The sequence below is a fragment of the Corvus cornix genome, chromosome Z, assembly GCF_000738735.6.
Source record: "Corvus cornix cornix isolate S_Up_H32 chromosome Z, ASM73873v5, whole genome shotgun sequence".
NCBI lineage: Eukaryota > Metazoa > Chordata > Aves > Passeriformes > Corvidae > Corvus > Corvus cornix.
The window spans coordinates 38,315,506-38,337,266 of NC_046357.1; the positions used below are offsets into that span (position 1 = coordinate 38,315,506).

A 21,761-nucleotide genomic window follows, 5' to 3' on the forward strand; every position below is an offset into this window, starting at 1 on the left:
TCTCATACAGAGACACAGCCCAGAGAGCAGGGAAAAACCTAGATCTTAAGCTCAAAGTGAGGGGAAACAGAGCTCTTAACAGATTGAACTAGAGAAGAGAAAGGACAGAAGAGAGGGTTAGAAATTGCACGGAGTTCTACTCAAGGCACCTCAGCTGACTTTTCTATTGCTCTCAGGAAAGCAGGAAAGCAGTGAGATTGTAGCACTCATCAGGAAACAAGACCAATTTTTACAAGAATCAGGACTACCTGTCCATCTTACAGAACTATAAATCACTCAGTGCCTCATTCTAAGGGACCCGAAGCAACGGGAGCCTCCCAGAGAGTAAATTTATGCTGAATGTTTACAAAAACACATGGAATTATACACTGACCCTCTCCAAAATAATACAAGCAGTATCAGTAGATTTCAGGGACAGAGGAACTCACATTTCATATTTATTTATGTAGCAAATAATTATGCACCATTCTATAAATAACATCTTTCTTAAAAGATACTATGCCATCATTTGAAGCTGGTACACTCTGTAAAGAGTCTTGGTCTCCTTTATGAGGCATTTCACATCAACTGTTCCAGGAAAATTTTACTTGCAATTTATCATCTCAACTAGTCAAGTTTATCTGCTGTGCAGGACATTTATGCATGATCTTGCAATGAATTTTCTTTTCCTGAAACAACAGCTCTCTTTGGTTTTGCTTTTTAGTTGAGACTACAGCAGTTTCATCATGGGCTTGATGATATAGAAGTTTATCAGATATTTTTCTTTATGTAAAAGTTCCAAAACAAATAAATAACTATCAAATCACTGTGAACACATTCATATGTTTGCTGGAGGTTCAACAGAAGCTAGATGTATTGGAAACCTCCCTTTAATTAGTTCAATAAAAAAATAACTGAGAGGAAGCAATATGGAAAAGAAGAGAAATAATTTTCCAGACAATGCTTTCTTGCCTAATAAGATTTGAAGATCAGCACAAGTATACGATAACGGCTCAGGCAATTCTCACGGTGTTTTAAGTAGTGCAGTAATATGATTCCCATTATAGGCATCATGGATTTCTTCTATTATGTTCACTTTATAAATCATGTGTTGAAGTTTATTGAGACAGAGCTGGAGAGTTTGTATGCCTTGATGCAGTAATCTGTTAGCGAAGGTAGCCATCTGCTCTAGCCTGCTGCGAATTCAAATCTCACAAGTGTCTGTCAACTAGCTGAGCAGGAAATATAACTAATCTTAGTGAACATTTGGATATTAATTATGCTAGTTAGTGAACAAGGAGAGAAGTAATGAGATAATTTGCTTTATAAAGTTACACTTCCACAACATCTCTGAATACTGATCCAATTACTCTTGCCAGACCTGAACATGCAAAGAGAATAAATTTCCCCACTCTTCTTGACCCTAGCACTTGGGACAAGGTCTACATGATAGGTTAGCATTTCACTGTGCAAACTGGCACAGCTCCTACTAACACATCATTTCATGTGAAACCTCTCATGCAAGCAAAATTAAAAGCAACTTTGGTCCCTTAGAGCTCTCCTTTAATAGCTGTTAAGTTTTGAGACAACTTCTTCCTGCAATGTGTTTATTTATAGTATAAGCAACTGAAGTTTAATTCCTCTGGTATTGGCTCTGGTTCACATCCAAAACTAGATCTAGTTCTGCTTATCTGCAGAAGTCTGCACATGTCATGTTGGTGTTACATCTCCAATGGAAACAGCTACATCATGCTGTATCCTGCCAGAAGGCTACAAAATAACAGCGCTTATTATTCTGTACATTTGTAAAATTATACTAAAAACCAGCTGCAAGGCCCCTGCACCTAAAAAAGAACAAATGGAACGGAATGGAATGGACTAGAGTTAGAATTAGAAATAGAATAGATTAGAAAAAACATTTTTGTGTGTGTTTTCTTTTACTCTTTTTCCCAGTCATAAGACAGGTGAAAAACACAAGAATTGTCTTGGGAGTTTTTTTCTGGTTAGATATATTGAGATAGTGTGCTTTAACTGCAAGCTAATTTTGCTTTTATTTCCAGTGGCACCCAGACTACTCCACAGCAGAATCCACACTAATTGAGATGTGCCTCTATTTGGGAAAAGCAAGACAGTCACATAAGGCCTCAGCTAGACATGGGATACATTGCCTTTACCCGCAAAGCCATGACCCTAAGCAGCAAAACCTGTACTGAAAAAAACTGTATTTTAAAAAAACCACAATGTACCTTAACATACACACATGTTCAGTTTGTATGTTCAGTGTATTGTGAGACCATTTATACTGGCCAGTAGCACTTTGACTCTTATAGCACTACAGAGATACCCAACCACGCTGCCTTTACTCCTGAGTTAATTTGGTTAAATACGGTGTTTTAGATGGTTATCTCTTTTGTTGATAGGGATGTACATTTTAAAGGACAACAGCAGTTGATACAATCAGATAGCATACTCAAATACTTTTGTATACTGCCAGCATAGTAAGATTAGACTGTAGCATAAAGGGCCATACAAGGTAGACATGACATCATCTTTCCACAAGTTTCATCTTGATACCTGTCAGACAGATTACTCCATGCCCCAAAGCTTGAAACATAATCTCTGTTCCAAACTTTGATAGAATTAATTATTATAACTCTGGATATCAGCAATAACCCTGCTAGTATCCGGTCGATTTTTCAAGTTTGCTATATTCTTGGCCTTAACCTTCTGCAGCAATGAGTTTTACAGGCTGTATACAAGAGCCATTCTCTTTTACCAATTCTGGAATTTCTCACTGACATTCAAATTTATTCAGTACTCTCCTGTTTTGGTGGAACAGAGTAAAGAGAATTTCTGAATGATCTTTTTAAAAGACCACCTTGTTTTGCTTTTCAATTCCTCTTTCTTGTCATTAATCTATTCAAAGCTTTTCAATCTCTACAAAAATGGCAGGACAGAATCTGCTACTGAGAAGTTTAAAGTGTAATGTAGAGAGTAACACAGTTCAAGAGATGAAAGCATACACTAAAATCCATGTGTCTTATTATGCACTGGTATATAACAGCTATGTGCTTTCACTGCATACAGAATGAATTTTCTCATATTCAATGTGATTACACTTTATTCCTAGGAATAGGCAGCTCTGGATTAGAATAAGCAGTCACTTCCCTCACCCCAGCACAACTAGACAGAACTAGAGACAAGCAGGACAAACTCATTTATGTCAGCTGAGTCTCTCCAAATACCATCTCATGCTTCAGGAGAAACAAACACTCCTTTAAGTAGGGTTTGTGGGGGGGCATTTACCTTCACAGACCATCACTAGTGCAAAAGGCTGGCCTGAAGCCATCAGACAGTGCAACTGTCAAGCATCACTAGTGAATGACTCACACCTTCCCTGTGCACAGCTGGGATTTCAGCAACCACAAAACCAACACTTGGATGCCATTTTCAAAGGTTACTACTACATTTGGCTACACAACTGTCAACGGAAATTAACAAAATGAATGTGCCTAAATTTCTAGAGGGCTTACCAAGTCTTCATGCTGCTACTTATTACTTTCTACAGAAAACTTAAACTGGCCTTCCTAGAGCCAGACTGTCACTGAAAGCTGAAGGATATGATCTAATAGAGAAATAAAAACTCTAGTCTGTAACTCAGCTCTTAGCACCAAGAATACTTTAGCCAGTATACTTAAGAAACTTTTAAAAGAAGGCAGTCTTAAGCCAGAAGAAGCAAATCCATCATTACACCAAAGACAGTGTTTCACTATCTGCAGTTACAAAAATGTTTACAAAATTAGTACCAGATTCACTTTTTCTGCTTCAACTTTCACCTGTTCAGTTCTGGGATTTGTTCAGCTGCTGAAAAACCTTCAAAAATTCTCCCAATATGGTCAATTAGCCTCACTAATACCTAAGAAATTACATGATGAAAGAATTAGTACCTGAGAGAATACTGTAAATTCAATATTGCATTCATTTATGCCATCCTTCGCACACTAAGTCCCTGATTTTCATCAGCCTCTCAACAAACTCTCAGGAGTCTAGACATGACAGTGTCACTAAATGGTTTTCAATGTGGCCCATGGCATCTTCTTTTTGTTTGGCATGCTTTTGGAGGTCAATTTGTTGTGTGATAAGAACAAGAAAAAATGACAATTTTTTTTCTGCATCTGATTTTTAACCAGGTAATTTTAATCCTTACCTGAAATCCTTAACCATCTTTTAAACAAATATATCAGACACAGAATGATTAAATTAATACTGAGGCAGCAATCATCTATAAAACCGAACCATTCAAGGCAGACTACCAGAACCACTGATTTATAAAATATCCACTGCAATTCTTAGGTTACCGTGGTTCAAATCAGCCTACTTTCCTCACACAAGGTTCCAATTCAGTCTAGGGTCTTGGTTCTCCTGGATTGGCTTTTTCACTCTCGGGAGAAAACATACAACTAATTACACATCACTACAGTACAGCCTGGTAACAACCACTACTTGCACTGTCTGGAGCCTGAAAACGGGATGGTTGACAGCACAATTTGTTATGAACTGTCATACGGATCTGCAAATTGCAGAGGTCTTACTGGCTCAAAACAGGTTGTATCAATGTACAGAAAACAGACTTTTCTTGTATCATTCTATTTAAATTGTACCTTGTTTGAAAAGACAGTACTGTTTACAAATTCCAGAGGTCTTTTCCTAAGGGCTTTCAAGGGTATAAAAAAACCAGCAAGAAACTTTCTAGTAATTCTAGCTGTAAAGATAAGAGCTGTTGGATATGTGATTCATCTCTTGTGTTTCACTTAACAAAAGCCTGCAGCCAACAAGCTCTGAGCCAGATTTCAGCCACTGGGGAAGTGGGCATGTTTCCACTGAAGTCTGCAGAATGAGAGGGTCAAAAAGCAGCCTGGCTGCCTCTTTAAAGGACTATAAAAGGATACCCCAAAAGTTTACATGCTAAGCATGAATTAAGGAAACATAATCGACTGTTTCCATTTCCTGTTGTATCACATTCACAGAATCAAAATGCTCAATACATAGAAGACTGCAGAAATCTCAGAGAAGTTGTTAACAAGATGACAAACACAAACATATGCAATGAAGATTAAAAAAATACGTTAGGCAAATAATATACAGAATTGACAGAAAAAAGGAACATTTAAAACAAATTTTGATCTTTCATTTATCCTCTGGAGCCCAAAGATCCCCATCTTCATTATTTTTCTAATTTAAAATATGTTTTCCAGATCAAATACGCTCTTACTTTGCCTTTGAACACTCCATCACTCCTTAACTAAAATTTTCACTAGAAGCAGACTTCATTACACAGAGCCAGCACATGCCACAGCAAAGACCACAAGACTTGCTAACTCATCTTCACAACCACAGCAACAAGCTCCGTCTTCACAGAACTGTCACTCCATCCAGGGCTTCAAACGACATCATGAATGCAGTGCAGCCAAAATCCACCAACAGATGATCACCTGCACAAATTCATTTGGACACCAAGTTGTCATCTACAGTCAACCTGCACAGAAGCTCTGAAAGCTGCTGTTGCTATTTCAAACCAGATGAAGGGCTTACATTTCCAAGGTTTACATCAGCTCCTTAACTGTTGCCCAGGACCTTTCCTTTACGACCCCTAGCCGTAACCTGGATTCTAATAGGAATGTGCTGAATGAAATAGGATCTTGCAGCACCTGACCTGGTCCCCAGTAATAATATAAACAGTTTGTCTGCAAGAATTTTGAGATCATGTTTTTTTACAGAGGCCATCAACCTTATCAACAATTACCTCGCTAGCAATATAATGAAAGTGCCCAACTATGTTCTCTGAATGGCTAAGGAAATTAAATTACACCTGGAGAAGCTGTTCTAACCCGTCATTTAAGCTTCAGTTGATCCACAATGACTTTCAAAAGAAAACCAAGGCAGGTTGGGCTGAATATATCAACCACAAGCTTAACAGATGAACTGAGAGCTAAACAGCCTTTTCAGTGTAAGTTAATGAGGCCCAAACTAGCTTTTGCAAACCTCTGAAAAATGGCTTATTCACAAAGTGTATATAATGCAGCTGTAATTCCTGTATTGTTATCCGTGGAATTTCATGTGTGTCCAGAAAATACTCAAAATAATGCTGACCTGTCTAATGTAGCAACATGATAAACAAGTGATCCTGAAACAGGAATATCTTCGGAGAATAGCATAAAGAAGTAAAATGATGGGTTTCACTTCTGGCACCAAGTATACCATATGCCAAGCATATTACTGAAGGGATGCTTTGAAGAAAGTTTTCCCCTTTCAAAGAAACCAGCACTTTCTTTAGACTTCAGGACAGAGTTACCTAGTCATCAGTCTTCACCTAGATAGAACAAAGTTAGAATACCACCAGAAAAGTGTAAAAGAGCTGTTCTCCTTAGCAGATCAGTACTCCACACTTATACAGATGTGTCAAGCCAGGCACAGAGAGTACCTCTGTAAACCTGCACAACATAATGAGTTTAGAGACAACACTTGAGTGATCCAGACACACTTCTTTCCCTTGGACAATGCTTTACTTCTTCCTATTTCTAACTTACTTTGTATTACAAATTGCCTTCACTGAAATTAAAGCAGAACTTGAATCAGAATTATCAAACAAAAATCAGGGGTTTTTTTAATATGAGACATTCATGTATGTCACATGCAGCTCAACTGTCATCATTCACAATCCCTGACTTATGTAGATGGTCATGTCTAAACATCTGTATGAAAGCTGATGATTGATTCACAAATAGATAAATATTGCATGTTCAGAAGGAAGTTATGTACGTATCTTTGAAAATTAGATTCCTGTTGCCTTTTCAATGTCCATAAATTATTGGTTTTGCCCACTTAAAAGCCAGAAAGTTCTTTTAATTAAGTTTGGAAAAATCTGACTTGTGGTGGCCTACTCCCTCCCTAGCCTTGGCCACTCCCTCGGTTTCTCCCTATTTGTTCTTGTACCCCAACTCCGCCCAGGGACTGCCCCTGGGCCCCAGACAAAACCATCCCATACTCAGCCCACGTGGTCTCTCTACCTCTGAACATCATGGGGACAAGATGTGATTAAAGCCATCTCACACCCTCAGGAGAGACCCTTCTCTACCTTCTTTACCATCCACTGTGTTGTAACGCTGCTGGCTGCTGGAGCCAGATCGCGGGGCTGTCTGAAATGGACTCTGGGGTGCGATTGCTCACATGGTCCTAGGAAACCCTTGCTGAGCTTTTGGGCCGCAGCAGCCTGCTAGGCAGAGTCCAGTGGTTACAACTTGACTCAACTTGAGAGCAAGTGAAACCCAATTACTGTCAAAGTCTTGCAAAAAATGAAGTTTTTCACATGGCCCATGATCACAGATAAGAATTAAAACTCTTACAGAGAAAATAAGAACAGTTTGCCACCGCACATCATGCACCACATCTAGTCCTTGTGCCAAAATAAACAACACAGCTAGAGAATCCATGAATATTCTGAAAGGTGAACACTGAGAACATTTAAGACTTTTTTAAACTCACTTAATTCTACCTGTAATATTCTCCTTCTAATAGTCTTATCTGTGAAATCTGGCTGATAGTGGAAAAAAAAGTCAACACCCACTGGATTATGCCTTTGCTTGTGGTTTTAGACTGCACTGTACTGTAATTGCCTACGATCTAATGCTTATTTTACTGGCACATTAATACTACAAATCTTTTCTGTAAATTCAAAGAAACAAATGTGTCAATCCTTCAGTTTTCCTTTTTACTTCCTTAGGATTTATAACCACCTGCCTCCAGCCTGGTATTACCATTTACTTATTTACCTCTAGCACAAAAGAAAAAAAAATCACCAGAAACAGACTTAAATGAAGCTAGACCCACTTCCAGTCCATTTTCAGTCATCTGAGCAATTGCCTGTTAAAAATCATGGGTTTCCCCAACAAGCAGGAAAGTGGGCAAGCTGTTACTTTAGCTTGAAATTCTACATTACAACTTCTAAAATTTTGTCAGTCATACACAAGTAGCAACACTAAGAGCAGCACCACGGTACTTTGTGTGCAAGAGATGAGACAAGCAAAGAATGTGAGCATTCATTAAATCCCATAGTACTTAGACCAGACAACAGTTCTGCTGACCGGCTGCAGATGTAAACAGCCAGCCAATCCGAACACACCTTAGTGATACGTAAAGCAAACTAGCAAAGGGAACTATCTGCGACATTGCTCAGTAGATTGCAGCTAGCATGTGTGATCAGTGACAAGAAAGAAGGCACCTAAAGAAACAGTATACGATAAAAAAGCATCCAAAGCTGGTACAGTAAGCAAAATTGAAAGACAGATTAAGCACCACATCTGCATATACAAATCCAAATTGGCCAGATAAGGCAAAATGCCATTACCAGACTGAGAAGCAAAGCAACACAAAATCTGCATAGGACTGTAGAGACAGCTGTAGAAGCCACATCTTTTCCCAAAACACCACAAGATAAAAAGATTTATTTCAGTATCACTGAAATCAATGATAACGGCTCAGCAACTGAATGTCTACCAGAGGATGCAAGCAACACATAAACAATCAGTCCCAAGGACGTGGTCTTGCCTTCTTGGCATTCAAGAGATCTGCAGACTGACAGTCTTTTCAGTGACCTTACCCAAGGCACAGAACATGCCTCACTTCCAAGGACTTAAGACACTGGTGGTAATAGCCACTAGAGCTTAGAAGCACTAATAGGAATGAAGTGTTTACTCATATAGTTCTCTTTATTGATTTTCTAATGCTATTTATCAAAAGAAAACAGAAGAAGATATCCCAGGTGGTGGTGCCATCCATGCTGTACAGACAACTGGCAAATGCTGTTAAAATTGCAAAACTGTACACCACCATTTGTATACACAAAAGGCTCTACTACTGTGGTAGATGCAACGTGAAAACCTTTGACATAGTAATTACATGTGAACCTAAAACTTAGAAGAATCTGATAATTTTCATCATACCTACATAGATTACAAATGCAGTTGGAAAAATAATTACTGATTGACACTTCTAATATTGCAGCTGGAAAGGATCTTCTAGGTAGTGAGCATACCTGACTTTAAACCTCAAGAAAATACATCACAAAGCTGATGACATCTAAATTGCAATCAATCTTTAATCAGCACATTATTGAACACTTCCACCATACAAACAGTTAGCAAAGTACCACAGAAATCTGCTAATTTTCTCATCAATTACCTACAAACCAAAGCCCTTTGATTAAGAAACCACAGTGGCCGCTAGCTACTTCCCAGCAAGAGATTTATTTACAGCACACAGCAGAAAGACATCCTATTACCAAAACATTTATCAAGTACTATCACATATAGGCCTCTTACTATAATACTATGAAGTAATTAGTAACATCTGAACACAAAGAAGAGTGCACATTTGATTCATTTATTAAAAAAAAAAAAACAAGAAAACCAAACAAATTCAACAAGGAGACGAAATGAAACCATTTCATTAGCAGAGAAAATTAAAAAAGCAGAGAAAAGGTTTTATTAAAAAAATGAGGAAGCCTACATGCCCAAAAATTTCTCTTCACGTCAAAGGGAGCTAAGAAGCGTCACATAATTCACAGGAGAAAAAAAATCAATATATCAAAAGCTGAATTTCTCTTCTATTTCAGTACTACCTATTAGCCTCTCAGAAGGTTCTGGAAATGAAATAAACCAGCTTCATTAGTGGTTTTGTTTTGAAACTAAGTCTTGTCCTTTTAAATACAGAAAAATATCTGCAAAGGTACTGAAATCAAGAGCCATGCACTGGATTTTTCAGATAACTTCCAGAACACAGCCCACCAATATTGCCATTCCTCTTCACCTGGGATTCTCTACTCTATGTTTAGGAAAAAGATGTGTTGTCATCCTTATTAAAAATCTATATCCTGCATTGGTTCATTTTGAAAAAGGTAAATGAAGAGGAAACAGCTGCTAAAAGGGGAAAAAAAGAGGAGGAAAAATGATGTAATATTTAGTGATATTTGGACCCTGTACACTAACAAAAAATGATTTGTAGGCATGTGCTGGCATCTACTCAGATTGTCAATACAATGCATGTTTTCCGTACGCAAATTACGCATACTGCAAATTCCAGTCTAAACGTTGTATATACTCACCTTCCCTCCCCTCCTCCTCCTCCTCTAGTTGGAAGTACCACCTTCCCTTGTCATGACAAGTATTTTAGTCAAGATATGCCCACAGGATGCACGCATGTGTACACACATATGCACCTACACAGCATTCAGGGCCCAGAGACGAGCCTGTTTTGGCTGCAGATGGTTAAGAAATCAGGGGAAAGAACTAATCCCCCACAGGTTTAATTCTGGGTATTAAACATCAAAAGTTTTCAGAGGAAAACCCTAGCTACCTGGTAGCTTTTAGATGTGCCAGCCCGGAATGTTACAAAATGTGCTGGAGTTTCTCTTTTTCAATAATTGATCTCAGTCCAACAGCCAACCTCTCTACACCCAACACATTAATCTACCTCCCAGTCCATCCAGCTGGAGCAGAAAGTTGGGTCCATTTAGCTCAGCTAGGTATTGTATCTCCCATTTCACATAAATAAGATCCTGGAGCACACAAGACTAACTGTGCAGCTCACAAGACTCCCTGAACAGGTGGGGATTTTTTTGATTGCACCAGACACTAACACCATTTCTGCCACCATTCCTGGTCCCAGAAAGAAGGTCGACACAAGACCAACAGTGGCGACAATATGTGGCCACAAAACACATTATCAACACTAAATGCTGCACTTCATGGGCCTGCAGTGTCCCTACCACAGCTGGTTTTTGCTGGCAGCTGCTATCAGAGCATGCCACACCCTCCACACAGGCAATGGTGAAAAGGACACTCAATGGGCAAAGATGGAAGGAGAAAAGGTGTAATTTCTCCTAATATTCACATTGACTTATAGCTTTTCCTATCTAAATCAGCCCTCCATGAGGATCCCCTTGCTCCCCTTACTTCCTGTGTGCCTGCTGCTGGGGATACCAGATTCCCACTCTGCTTCCAGAGCCCAGCAGATGTGACATCATGTTAGAAACACCCCATCTCTGCCCCTAATACACAGAGGAGAAAAAATCTCCAGCTACTGAGTGAAACCTTTCCCCAGCTGTCCCAGGACAATTTGTAGGCAGCAAAGTGGTATATAAAAAAGGTAAGGAGATGGCCTTATTGTTATATAACTTTTCCATTTTTTTCTAGATCAATGTTATCTGAAAACAATATGCTCCAATATGTCACAGACCTAAGCTTGATATAACTCTCTGGTATAGCCTCTAAAGCGAACTCAGTAGAGTTTTATTTGCATGAGGAACATAGCTATTGCTAATTTGTCTCAAGTAGCATGCAGTTCTGAATTTTCTTCCTATGGTCCTAGTACTAGTATTTTTGAAGAAAAACAAAGACTTCATTAACCATAAATACCTGAAAAAAATTCAAGAAGGTAAAATTGAGCTATGAATGTCTATTGAGCTTGGAAACACTAATTCACAGGCACATGCGTTCTATATAATACTTGTGTGTTATCCATAACCAGTATTCTGTTTCCCTGCACTTGAATAATGGTACATTCTCAAAGGATCAAGAGAAGAACGAACAGCTTCACATGAACAGGTGAAGGGCCTTGAAGGGAAGCCATATAAGGAGTGACTGAGGTCACTTGGTTTGTTTAGCCTGGAGGATACTGAGGGGAGACCTCACTGGGGTCTTCAAATTCCTCACAAAGGGAAGAGGAGGGGCAAGCACTGATCTCTTCACACTCATTATCAATGACAGGACTCAAGGAGATTGTATGAAGATGAGTTGGGGGAGTTCAGGCTGGATATCAGGAGAGTGGTTGGGCACTGGAACAGGCTCCCCATGGAACTGGTCCCAGCACCAACCCTGTAGGAGTTCAACAGGCATTTGGACAATGCTCTTGAGCACAAGGTATTACTCTTGGGGTGTTCTGTGCAGGGCCAGGAATTGGACTCCATGATCCTAATGGGTCCCTCTCAACTCAGCATATTCTGTGATTCTGTGATTCTATGAAGTTCCCAGAATTATTCCATGTGGGGAAAAGACCATTGAGTGGTTAATATCTCCACTGAAAACTTAGAGCATTGTTGTCATCCTGAGAAGTACCTTGTAAAAAAGCATTTTTGTTTTTCCTGGCTCACAAAAATTTAGCAGTAGTTTTATGTTAAAAGAATATTACCGCAGTTCGGGACCTTCATATCCAGCAAGGCTGTCCTCTTATTGTTGTCATCTATGCAGTATAAGTCCTGAATTTCTGTGGAAAACTTGGTCTCATGAAATTTCTTGATCCACATGATTTCACAGGAACACTTGAATGGATTGTCTACCAATATCCTACAGGAAAAAACATCAATTTAGAAGGCAGAATGTATCATGCATAAAAAATAAATGAGGGGCGGAGGCCTCCAAGCATTCAGCTGGGTGAAAATACAAGTTGAATCCTTTAGTTAGGAAGGTTAAGGAAGGCAAGTTGAAGCCTTTCATTAAGCAGCATAACACATGTGCCCTTGGTAAACTCAGTGCAATGTAAGCTGCCAAGCTGGTAACAGTTCCATGTAGGGAATTAAGCTCTGCATGCACTGAGGACCCAGAATATCAAAGGCAGAAGAGATCACACAGGGGATGTGGCTGCTATTTCCAATTCATCAGTGTAAATCAGGAGCACGTGGAGAGTGGCCACTCAAGAAGCCCCATTTTATTTCAGAAATCAAGAAAAGATTAGAATTCTTCTCTTCTACACCTGGGTCACCGCTCAGTTACCTCAGAAATGGTTTATTGCTGTGGGGTGGTAAATTCTTTATGAAGTCAAACAGTTTTGGATTATACACATACTCTTACAAATTTTAATCACAAAAAAGGATTGTACCTAATCTTTAAAATTCATCTGCTACAACACTCTAGAAAAATCTCACAGTAAAACCACAGGCAATGTCATGAAGAAATACAAGTGAAAACCAGAAATTGATACAGTACACTGCATGGAATTTAAACCACAGCAAACTTACCAAATTCTAGTTTTAAAATTTAATAAAACTACACAACAATGGCATGCAATTACATGCAAGTTAAATATGAACAGAAACATATCTACCTAAACAGTGGCCAGTTATTTTTTTCTTCTACTGGCATACAAGAGATCTAATAAAGTGTGGACGCAAGTGTCTGTTTAAGGCATTTCATTACCAGGAGAACAATCATTCTTAAAAAAGTTTCATGGGTATTTTCGACATACAGAAGCTCAAGTTTCTTACAGAATCTATGCTCATAAATGCCTCCTGAAGGCATTAAGTGTGCAAATCATGAAAAAAATCATCTTATCAGAGCCATAACCTGTTCCCCCAAAAGCCATTTCAAGTTCTTTGAGGAGAAACAACTGCAGGGGTCCATAAACGTGTTTGAAGAAGAAATTTGTATTCACAGAAGTCATCCACTGGACTTCAGCACCACCACAGCATGGACAAAAATTGTTTGTGTGATACATACTATGAACATGATTCCTTGGCTCAAAGCCTATGACGTGGTTTTTCAAAACAGTGAGATTTACTTCCATCTTCTGTTACATCCTATAGCTTCCTGGTAAAGAGAAATTTCACTTGACCAATGGCTGAGCAGTCTTCTTCTACTGTTTTACTTTGTGCTAAACCCATCTAGGGAGTTAGACACATCATTGGCAGGATGCTGGCTGCATAATGACCCTCCACAGACACTTTTGTGAAAAAAAAAATCTGACCTATGTAAAGCAAATGTTTGCTCTAATTTTACAGCTGCAGTTCATTTGTTCTAGAAGAAACCTTTCAAAGTGGCATCTCCTTCTCTGTAATACCTGGTGAATATCCTCTACTACACGTTATCCTAAACTGCTCATCCCTTTATGTTTTGATTTGCAAGAGTACCAACAAGACAAATATACTTGTTTGTCAGATTTAGGGGAAGTTCCTCAGAAGCTATTTATGGCAACATTCATATCCCAGATTCACCTATCAACACTCTCCCTTCCTTCCTGTTTCTGATCTTCCAGCTATGTATTAACCACTTATCAACAGAATTATTCAATAATACTGATTATATCACTGCTTGTCCTCCTTTCAGGCTCTGCTTTTATCCCTCCACTTTCTTCTCCTCATTTCCCCCACATCTGTTTATCTCACTTCATCACAACATCTGTTTGAGTAACTTCAGTTTGTCTAGTCCTACACTCCCTTTCCCAAGCACACAACACTCTACCTCATCCCCTTTTTCTCTCAACTTGTACCTCATCATGCATTGCCTCCATACCTCAAATACTACTCTGTTTAACCTTCACACTACCTACTTTTCCCATGTCTGGCTCACTCCCACTACCTTTGCCCTGCTTCTTCATGCAGAAGCAACAGAACAACAAAAGGCATGGAGCCTTTTGAGAGCTTTGCAACTAGAGAGAGCTTTGCAACTACCTAGTCTCTTCACTAAAGAGCTCAGCGACTGTCAAGTTATGAAAGAAAACTCGAATGAGCAGTGTTCCCTGGACCATAAAGAAAATAATTATACCAACCTAATACTCAACAAAATATACCTAAGGGGCATAACCTCTTTTTGTGGCACTAAGATTTGCTCATTTCACTTCTCACATGCTGAAGTTCACCAGAAGAGGGCTAGGATAGCACATCTGGTGCTTCTTACTTGGCACTTTGGACAACTTCTGACTCTGCTCTGAGATCCAGGAGAGCAACCTCCCTCTCCTCTGCAGCCCCAGCTCTCCCAGACCTCCTCCAGGCTCTCTGCATATTAGCAGAGAGTACACAGGATGACCAAAATTTTGGAACATACATCAATAAGAAAATCGTTGTGTATTAAAGAGAATAAAAATGTTAATATTGAAACAATCAATGAATTCATGTTTACCAGTGCTTTCATTGCTAAACGATTATATAAAGCACAGTGCAACTCAAGAATTTGAGAAAATAAAAATACTCTTCAACAGCCAGCCACAAGCATACAAGCTGTGTAGCCACTATAAGAATATGAGAGACAATCTCCACATGAAGATCTTCAAAAGACTGTATTTTCACTAGGTTCAGATACTTAATATAAACACCAGTAGTTTTGTGTGAAGTAATCACATAATAAAATATCTTAAAGCTGAAGGAAGAGGCTATTTCGACCTCTACATTATTTTAAAATATATACCTAACCTTCTTGAAGTCCTGGAATAAAAATTTCTCTGCACTTAAGTGTCCTGCATTGATGCTTTTTTTGGACCAGAATTTCACACCTAATTCCTGATGGACTTCTACCTTTACGAGAACAAACTTCGAACTGTTATTCTTCCATTCCAGCCAAAAATGAACTTGTATTTCAAGAAATGACAACTTACAGATCAGACAAACCCAGATGGCGAAAAGGCTTCTTGGACAAACTTGAGAGCTTGTTTCTGGATAAATTGCTATGTCAAAAGAGAAACATTGCATTAATTAGAATTGCTTATTCTTACACTAAAAATACAGTTTGTGTCTCTTGAAAAAGTAATTAAGAACTTGAACCAGCTCTAAAAGTCCTTTGACTTCAGTTGTAAAAGGATAATGTTCAGTCTTACTTTATGGTTTGAAGGATTTCAAGAGCTTGAATTCAGTCAGCATCTAACATCAAATACATTCAAAATCAAACTCAACAGGGATCAATATTTTCACTTTTAGCACTTTGTCAATTGTAGAAAAGCAGCATATTTAACTGTGTGTCAAAAGTATTTTGTAAAGTCCAGGTGTTAATTATATGCTCAATTTATTCATGTGAAATGGGTGTATCCCTTTCTTTGATGCTGCACCAAACTCTGTACTCATGTAAGCCCTCCTCACATGCTAGCACACATCCACATCAGAGCTTTTTAGTTGTTCTTTTCAAATTGCATGTGCAATATGCACCCACACGGAAGATCAAAAGGAAAACTGTAAAATGCCTATATTGGGCTTTTTAATGTCAATTAAGCATTTATGGTTTCCAGTGGTAATTAAGTGGAAGGTCCTCTCCCATTATGCAGAGCAAAGAAATGTTTATCTGAATCAGAAATACTCCTCCCCTCATAAGCTTACAAAACTGCTTTCTCCACCTCAAAGCAAAATAATGCTGTTTTTGTACAGTCTTATCAGTCTACCGATTTAAGATAGTGAGAGCAATAAACTGCTTAACTGCCAGCAGTAAAGTGCAAATCAGTGCTATGAGCCAAAATACCATGAGTTTTATGTGGTATTATAAAGGCGCCTTAGGGGCTCCACACTAAAGTTGCATTGCATTTAAAACCAGGGATTAAATATCTTCTTTTTTTTAATCTGACTAAAGAACACAGTGTCTACTTCCCAACTTTCAGTCACTGAACTTTGAGTACAAGACAATTTTCACATAAATTATAAGTTGGATCTTCTACAAATGTTTAAACCAGAATTAAAGAGATTGTATTTATATTTCATCACTGATTCCTTCTGGCAAACAAGAGCCTGAAGTTTACAAACTGACTGGTCCTCATGTGTGAGAGCAAAACAGAGGAGCTACTATTTCATTAGTCAGGTGAATTGCACTGCCCTACGGCAGGTGCTGGTGGAAATGTCTCATGGACCCTGATGGGATAAATCAACATTAAAGCACAATTTGCATATAGAACAGAAGTTGTGTTTAAGCAAAAACTGTCACTATGTGTTTTTTCCTTGTATGCATATGCTCTGTGTTGGGAGGTTGAATAAAAGAAGCTGGATCCTCATACTGACTTGGGCTTTTGCCTCCAGCATGGTGCAACATCAAACCCTCTCCCTCCATGGGCAACTCTTCACTCACCACGCAGGAGAATCCCTCCTGTTCCCACACTGACAAGCAGCACAGGTGGAGGGTCCTGTGGTACTGCCAAAGAAGGCATGCACCTGCCCCTCCTACCTGCAGATCAAATAAATCCTACCTTTCCCAAAAGACAAGCAGATACACAGTGGGCTTTACCTGCAGACCACTGCTATAAATTTATCGCCTTAAGAAATACTTTGACAGTAAATTTAATTTTCTATGTATTTTTTATAAAGTGAGCACTTTTCATTGACCACAGAGATGCCTACCATTGTCTCCTTAATTCATGCTAAGTGAAAAAAAAATCACTGCCAGGTTTATTTTGAAGTAGTTAATGATCACACTTCCACTTTCATGGAAAGAGAATATTAATTAATTCCCCAATTCAACTACACATAAAAGGACCATGGTGAGCAGCCCAAAGAAAATTCATCTGAGGTTCTAAAGAGTTTTTTTCTTATAGAAAAAAAAGTCAGGAGTACAGAGCCTGGCTCCAAAGCTAAACTCAAGGGGAGGACCCAAATTCAATCAAAGCATGCCTGTATTTTACATGAAAATATCAAGCTCACTTTAAATTTGCTAGCCCTAATTCAGCTAAAAGCAAACCAGTGGCAATATGAGTAGAACAAAACCAGACTGAGAAGCTGCACAAAGATTTACAGAGCTAGCAACATGGGGACAGTTCTATCATCTGTAGTGCTTCTGAAAAGGGAAGGCAAGAAAGAGGAGGGAACAGATCTAAGGAGAATTGGGGGGAAGAGGTGAAGAAATGGCCATTTTGCTGCACTCAGTCCCGCTCCACAGGCAGCAGCCTGCTCTGCCTATGGCTGGAACCAGCCCTGTGTGCAAGCAAGGGTAAATCTGCAGCAAGGTTGGTCTCAAATGGTTTCCTTTGGTTGCCTTACCTAAACCTGAACAGTGTAGACATACAAACACATTTTAATACCTGGAGTTGTATATATACACTACACTCACAATCTTTGATTTAGCAATACTCTTAGATGCAGCCTGGCAGGTAACAACAACTATTTTTGAAAGTTTTTGTAAATTGGCACTTGCTGTGAAATGTTTTCACATTTAAAGGCACTGACAATACACAACGTGTGTGTATTACACAGATCCATTAAATTACTGTTAGCAGCACATAAGTTTATTAACTACAGCACTACTAAAACGAGACTGTTGGCTAACTTGAGTCTATGAGCAGTGAAAACACCAGAATTAGATGAGCAAGGCTATTAATTACTTTAGTAGCATCTATTAGGACATTTATTTTCCTATTGTTTATGTTATTACTCAAATCTTTTCACGATAGATAACTTCCAAAAGATACCTGGACTACATAAGCTTTCCCAAGGAAACAAGGAAATGACAAAAAAGGGATTAAGGAAATGTGTGTTAATAAGTTTATTTTAAACTGATACTCTTGTATGATTCATAAAATAAATACTACTTTCATATAATACAGCTCCTTAACTACATCAAATGATTTTTCATAGAATAAAAAAGAAAGCTGTAACAGTATCATAGCAAAATTAATGCTTATACAGTTACATCAATCTTCAGAAAAATGCTTTTGGTTTTCTTTATGGGATAGTAAAAAATTTGTTCCAAAATAAAACGAAAGACTTCTCAAAGACCTGTACTCATAGATTACCCTTGCAAAACGAAGTTATTTTAGCTCTTAATAGTCTTCACTGTCCCAACCACAACAGGAGCTATACTTCCTTGATAAGTAGTCAACAGGATTTTTATTGCTGATGACAACAGGCCATGGTTCACTGGGGCTTTCAGAAACCTTTTAATGTGCATAATGACTTGCCAAAGAAAACAAACAAATACATTCTGCAGGGATAACAGATTAGCCTTGGTAAAAAATACCTCCATACTTACTGCTTTGTCCTGTGCATCTAGAGCAGCTGGTGCCACTTAATATTTTCCATCTTATCTGGGTTTATCCTATGTCTGCTAACATGACTAAATCCCCACCAAAAGAAAACATAGTACGAGACTGGATAAGCTCCTGGTTCATAATGTAAGGATTCTGCATAAAGAATTCATCTACATCAACAGAAGAGATGTAAAGTCAGTCTAATTTGTTTCTAACAAGGAGCTTCATGAGTTACAGCTCTAACAAAGTCTGCTTACCAGCAGATACGTTTTCCCAGTTTGATTGCATGCTCCAGCAGCAGCTCTTCCTATGGCTGAAACATTTTAAAGGCATCTTATCCCAGTGGGTTCTGTAAAGCCTAGCAGCTCACATATGTACAGTGATACTTTTCCCTTAAGTGGTAATGTTAATAGGATCTCTCTGTTCTGTTCAATGGTCAGTTTTCTGAAAACTTTTTTCTACCTGAGTAACTTTTGGTTAGAAGCAACCACTGGGGACAAACACACTTTGTGACTGCATAAAACCCATTTCCCTAAGGCAACAGGCAAAAAAGCCTCTCAAGAGGATCCTACCAGTTGCTGCACTTTCTGTGGTGTTCATCTGCCCAGACAGCTGAGAAGGTCTTCCAAAACTCTATTAATCTTGCTCCAAACTAAACTCATTACTTCTCACACTGTACTCATGGTCATGGAGAGAACTGATAGCTTTCCTCATCATAATTACTCTTCTTTTAAAGATAAGATGAGCACAGAAGCATAGAATCATTGAATAATTTGGGTTGGAAGGGACCTTTAAAGTTAATCTAGTTCCAGCTCTCCTGCCATGGGCAGGGCTGTCTTCAACTAGACCAGCTTGCTCAGAGCTCTGTCCAACCTCAACCTAAATGCTTCCAGGGCTGGGGCATCCACCATGTCTCTGGGCAACCTGTGCCAGCATTTCAGCAGCCTTTTTGTAAAAAACTTCTTCCTTGTATGTAATCTAAATCAACCCTCTTTCATTTTCAAATCATTATTCTTTGTCCTATTGCAATGATGTATGTTCCTTTTCAATCTTCTCTTTATTGCACTGAACATACTCAGGCTCTAAGCCTCCTTATATTATTTGCTTTACAGGCTCCTTATGGTTCCTTTGCTCTTCTCTGTAGCACCTTCAAGATGAGTAGATTCAGTATCCTAATCTATATACAGTATTCCAATAGATTCCCCCCCAGCAGCTAAGGTAATGGGGAAAAGATGTAAAAATGTACCACAGAATTCCTTTTGATCCCAGACTTGAATTTGCTTTGTTCTGCCTCATTGCACAGAGAGAAAATCTCACTTCTCTCCCAGTAGAGTCACTAAATCTTTCTCTGCAAATATGTCCCTGAAACAGTATGTTCTTATTACTATTTCTACAGCCAGTGCACATGCATTTGGCTTTATGGAGTTTCATAGTTTACAACGATAACTCACTGAGCAACTGTTACACAGGCAAACACTTGAATTTACTCTGGAACATACTTCCCTTATATTACCAACTGATTACAGCAGAAGTTCTTTTTTAATGACTATATGAAGTAATACAAGTTTCACAGGCTCACAAGATTGGTTCACACTCCTCTGGTGACTGTACCACATTAAGGACAGCAGAAATGGACATTCATGTCCACTTCCTTACACAAATTAACTGCTGTTCCTTGGAAAATACAGGTCGGAAAGGGATTTCATCTCATGAGCAAAGCAATAAAATCAACCCTGTGTTACATTCAACAATTCTTTCCTTTTACAAGGAAGTATCTTACAAAGCCAGGGTTTGGCATTATGTCTTCCCAACCTCATTAGGATAAAAGCAAAGGGTTCAGCTATATGCTAATACATGTTAGTGTCCATCTATTGAAGATGTATGGAGTAAAGCACACAGTTGGAATATTTGGCTAAAACAGGGTACTTGTGAGGAACTGAGCCACTCACATGATCTCAGTGTTTTTTAGGACTACATCCACAGTTTCCCATGTAAGCAGCAAAGTGAGCTACTCTGTCTGTCCCACTAGAAGGCACAAAAGTTGTATTAGAAAGAGAACTTTGATCAGTTCAGCCTTTGCTAAAGCATAACATATCTAGGAAAACACAGTCAAAAAGCTGCACAGGTACAAATTCTGCTTCCTGAAGGTCATAAACTATAAATCACATTTGGGTGTGAAAGCAACAGCATTCCTATATTCTGCTCTGGGTGCATTACTTCTGATCTTGAGTGAGCTTTCAAAGTGAATCAACCCCAGGACTTCGGTTCATGGTTGTGTCACAGTCTCTGGGCACATACACTGGTCAAATTATATTAGATGTGCTCCATGCATGCACCTCCTGCACTGCAGCTGCTAAAATATGTTCATCGAATATCGAATCAGAACTCATTGAATCAGACTAGAGCTAGTCAAACCTGTGTCACTGAGAGTGATGCACACTGTGGACATCATACCTTCAAGACAGGTACTCTTTCTGCTACGTTACTTATCACAAAACACATCTCCTGTTAGAGACAGGATAATAAACCGGATGGTCCTTCCACACATGTTTTTATGATCCGCCAGTCCCTTACCAAATATATCTTATTTAAGGGCAATTAATGATAGAAGACCATTCTAAGTCTGTCTCGTTAAACTATTTTTTAATAAAGCGAATGGTATGAGATAGAAGTAAATTAACAATAAATAAATTAACACGAGTTGGGCAGTTTTGACTTAGAATGAAGACACTGTTCTTACTCACATGTATTGTAGGTTCATGTTTTTCACAAAAGCATGACGGGACACAAATCTTAAGCCTGAATCCACCACGGTCCTGGGAAAAAATAAAGCTGTTAGAATTTGTATTTAAAATACAAAGGGAAGTGTAATGATAATAACTTTTAAAGTAAGAGTTGGGATGAAATCTCTACAAGGCTCATCTGCAAGATTTACAACTTTCCTCAGTAACACACAAAGTTTGGCATACAGTTTGATAAGGTCTCTACATGCTTCTGTAAAAAAATACAGAAAAAACAGCTTTATA

General features: G+C 38.7%; 1 protein-coding gene across 7 annotated transcripts in view; it reads right to left on the bottom strand.

Annotated features, from left to right (window-relative positions):
- NTRK2 (neurotrophic receptor tyrosine kinase 2) overlaps positions 1–21,761 on the bottom strand; it is a 201,032-nt gene that overhangs the window by 159,393 nt on the left and 19,878 nt on the right. For all 7 annotated transcript variants that reach the window (XM_039566951.1, XM_039566957.1, XM_039566952.1 and 4 more), the window contains exons 3-5: positions 21,480–21,551; positions 15,397–15,465; positions 12,223–12,377 (exon numbers count right to left, since the gene is read on the bottom strand). In XM_039566951.1, coding sequence (XP_039422885.1) covers positions 12,223–12,377; positions 15,397–15,465; positions 21,480–21,551 — 296 coding nt within the window. The remainder of the gene's footprint in view (positions 1–12,222; positions 12,378–15,396; positions 15,466–21,479; positions 21,552–21,761) is intronic.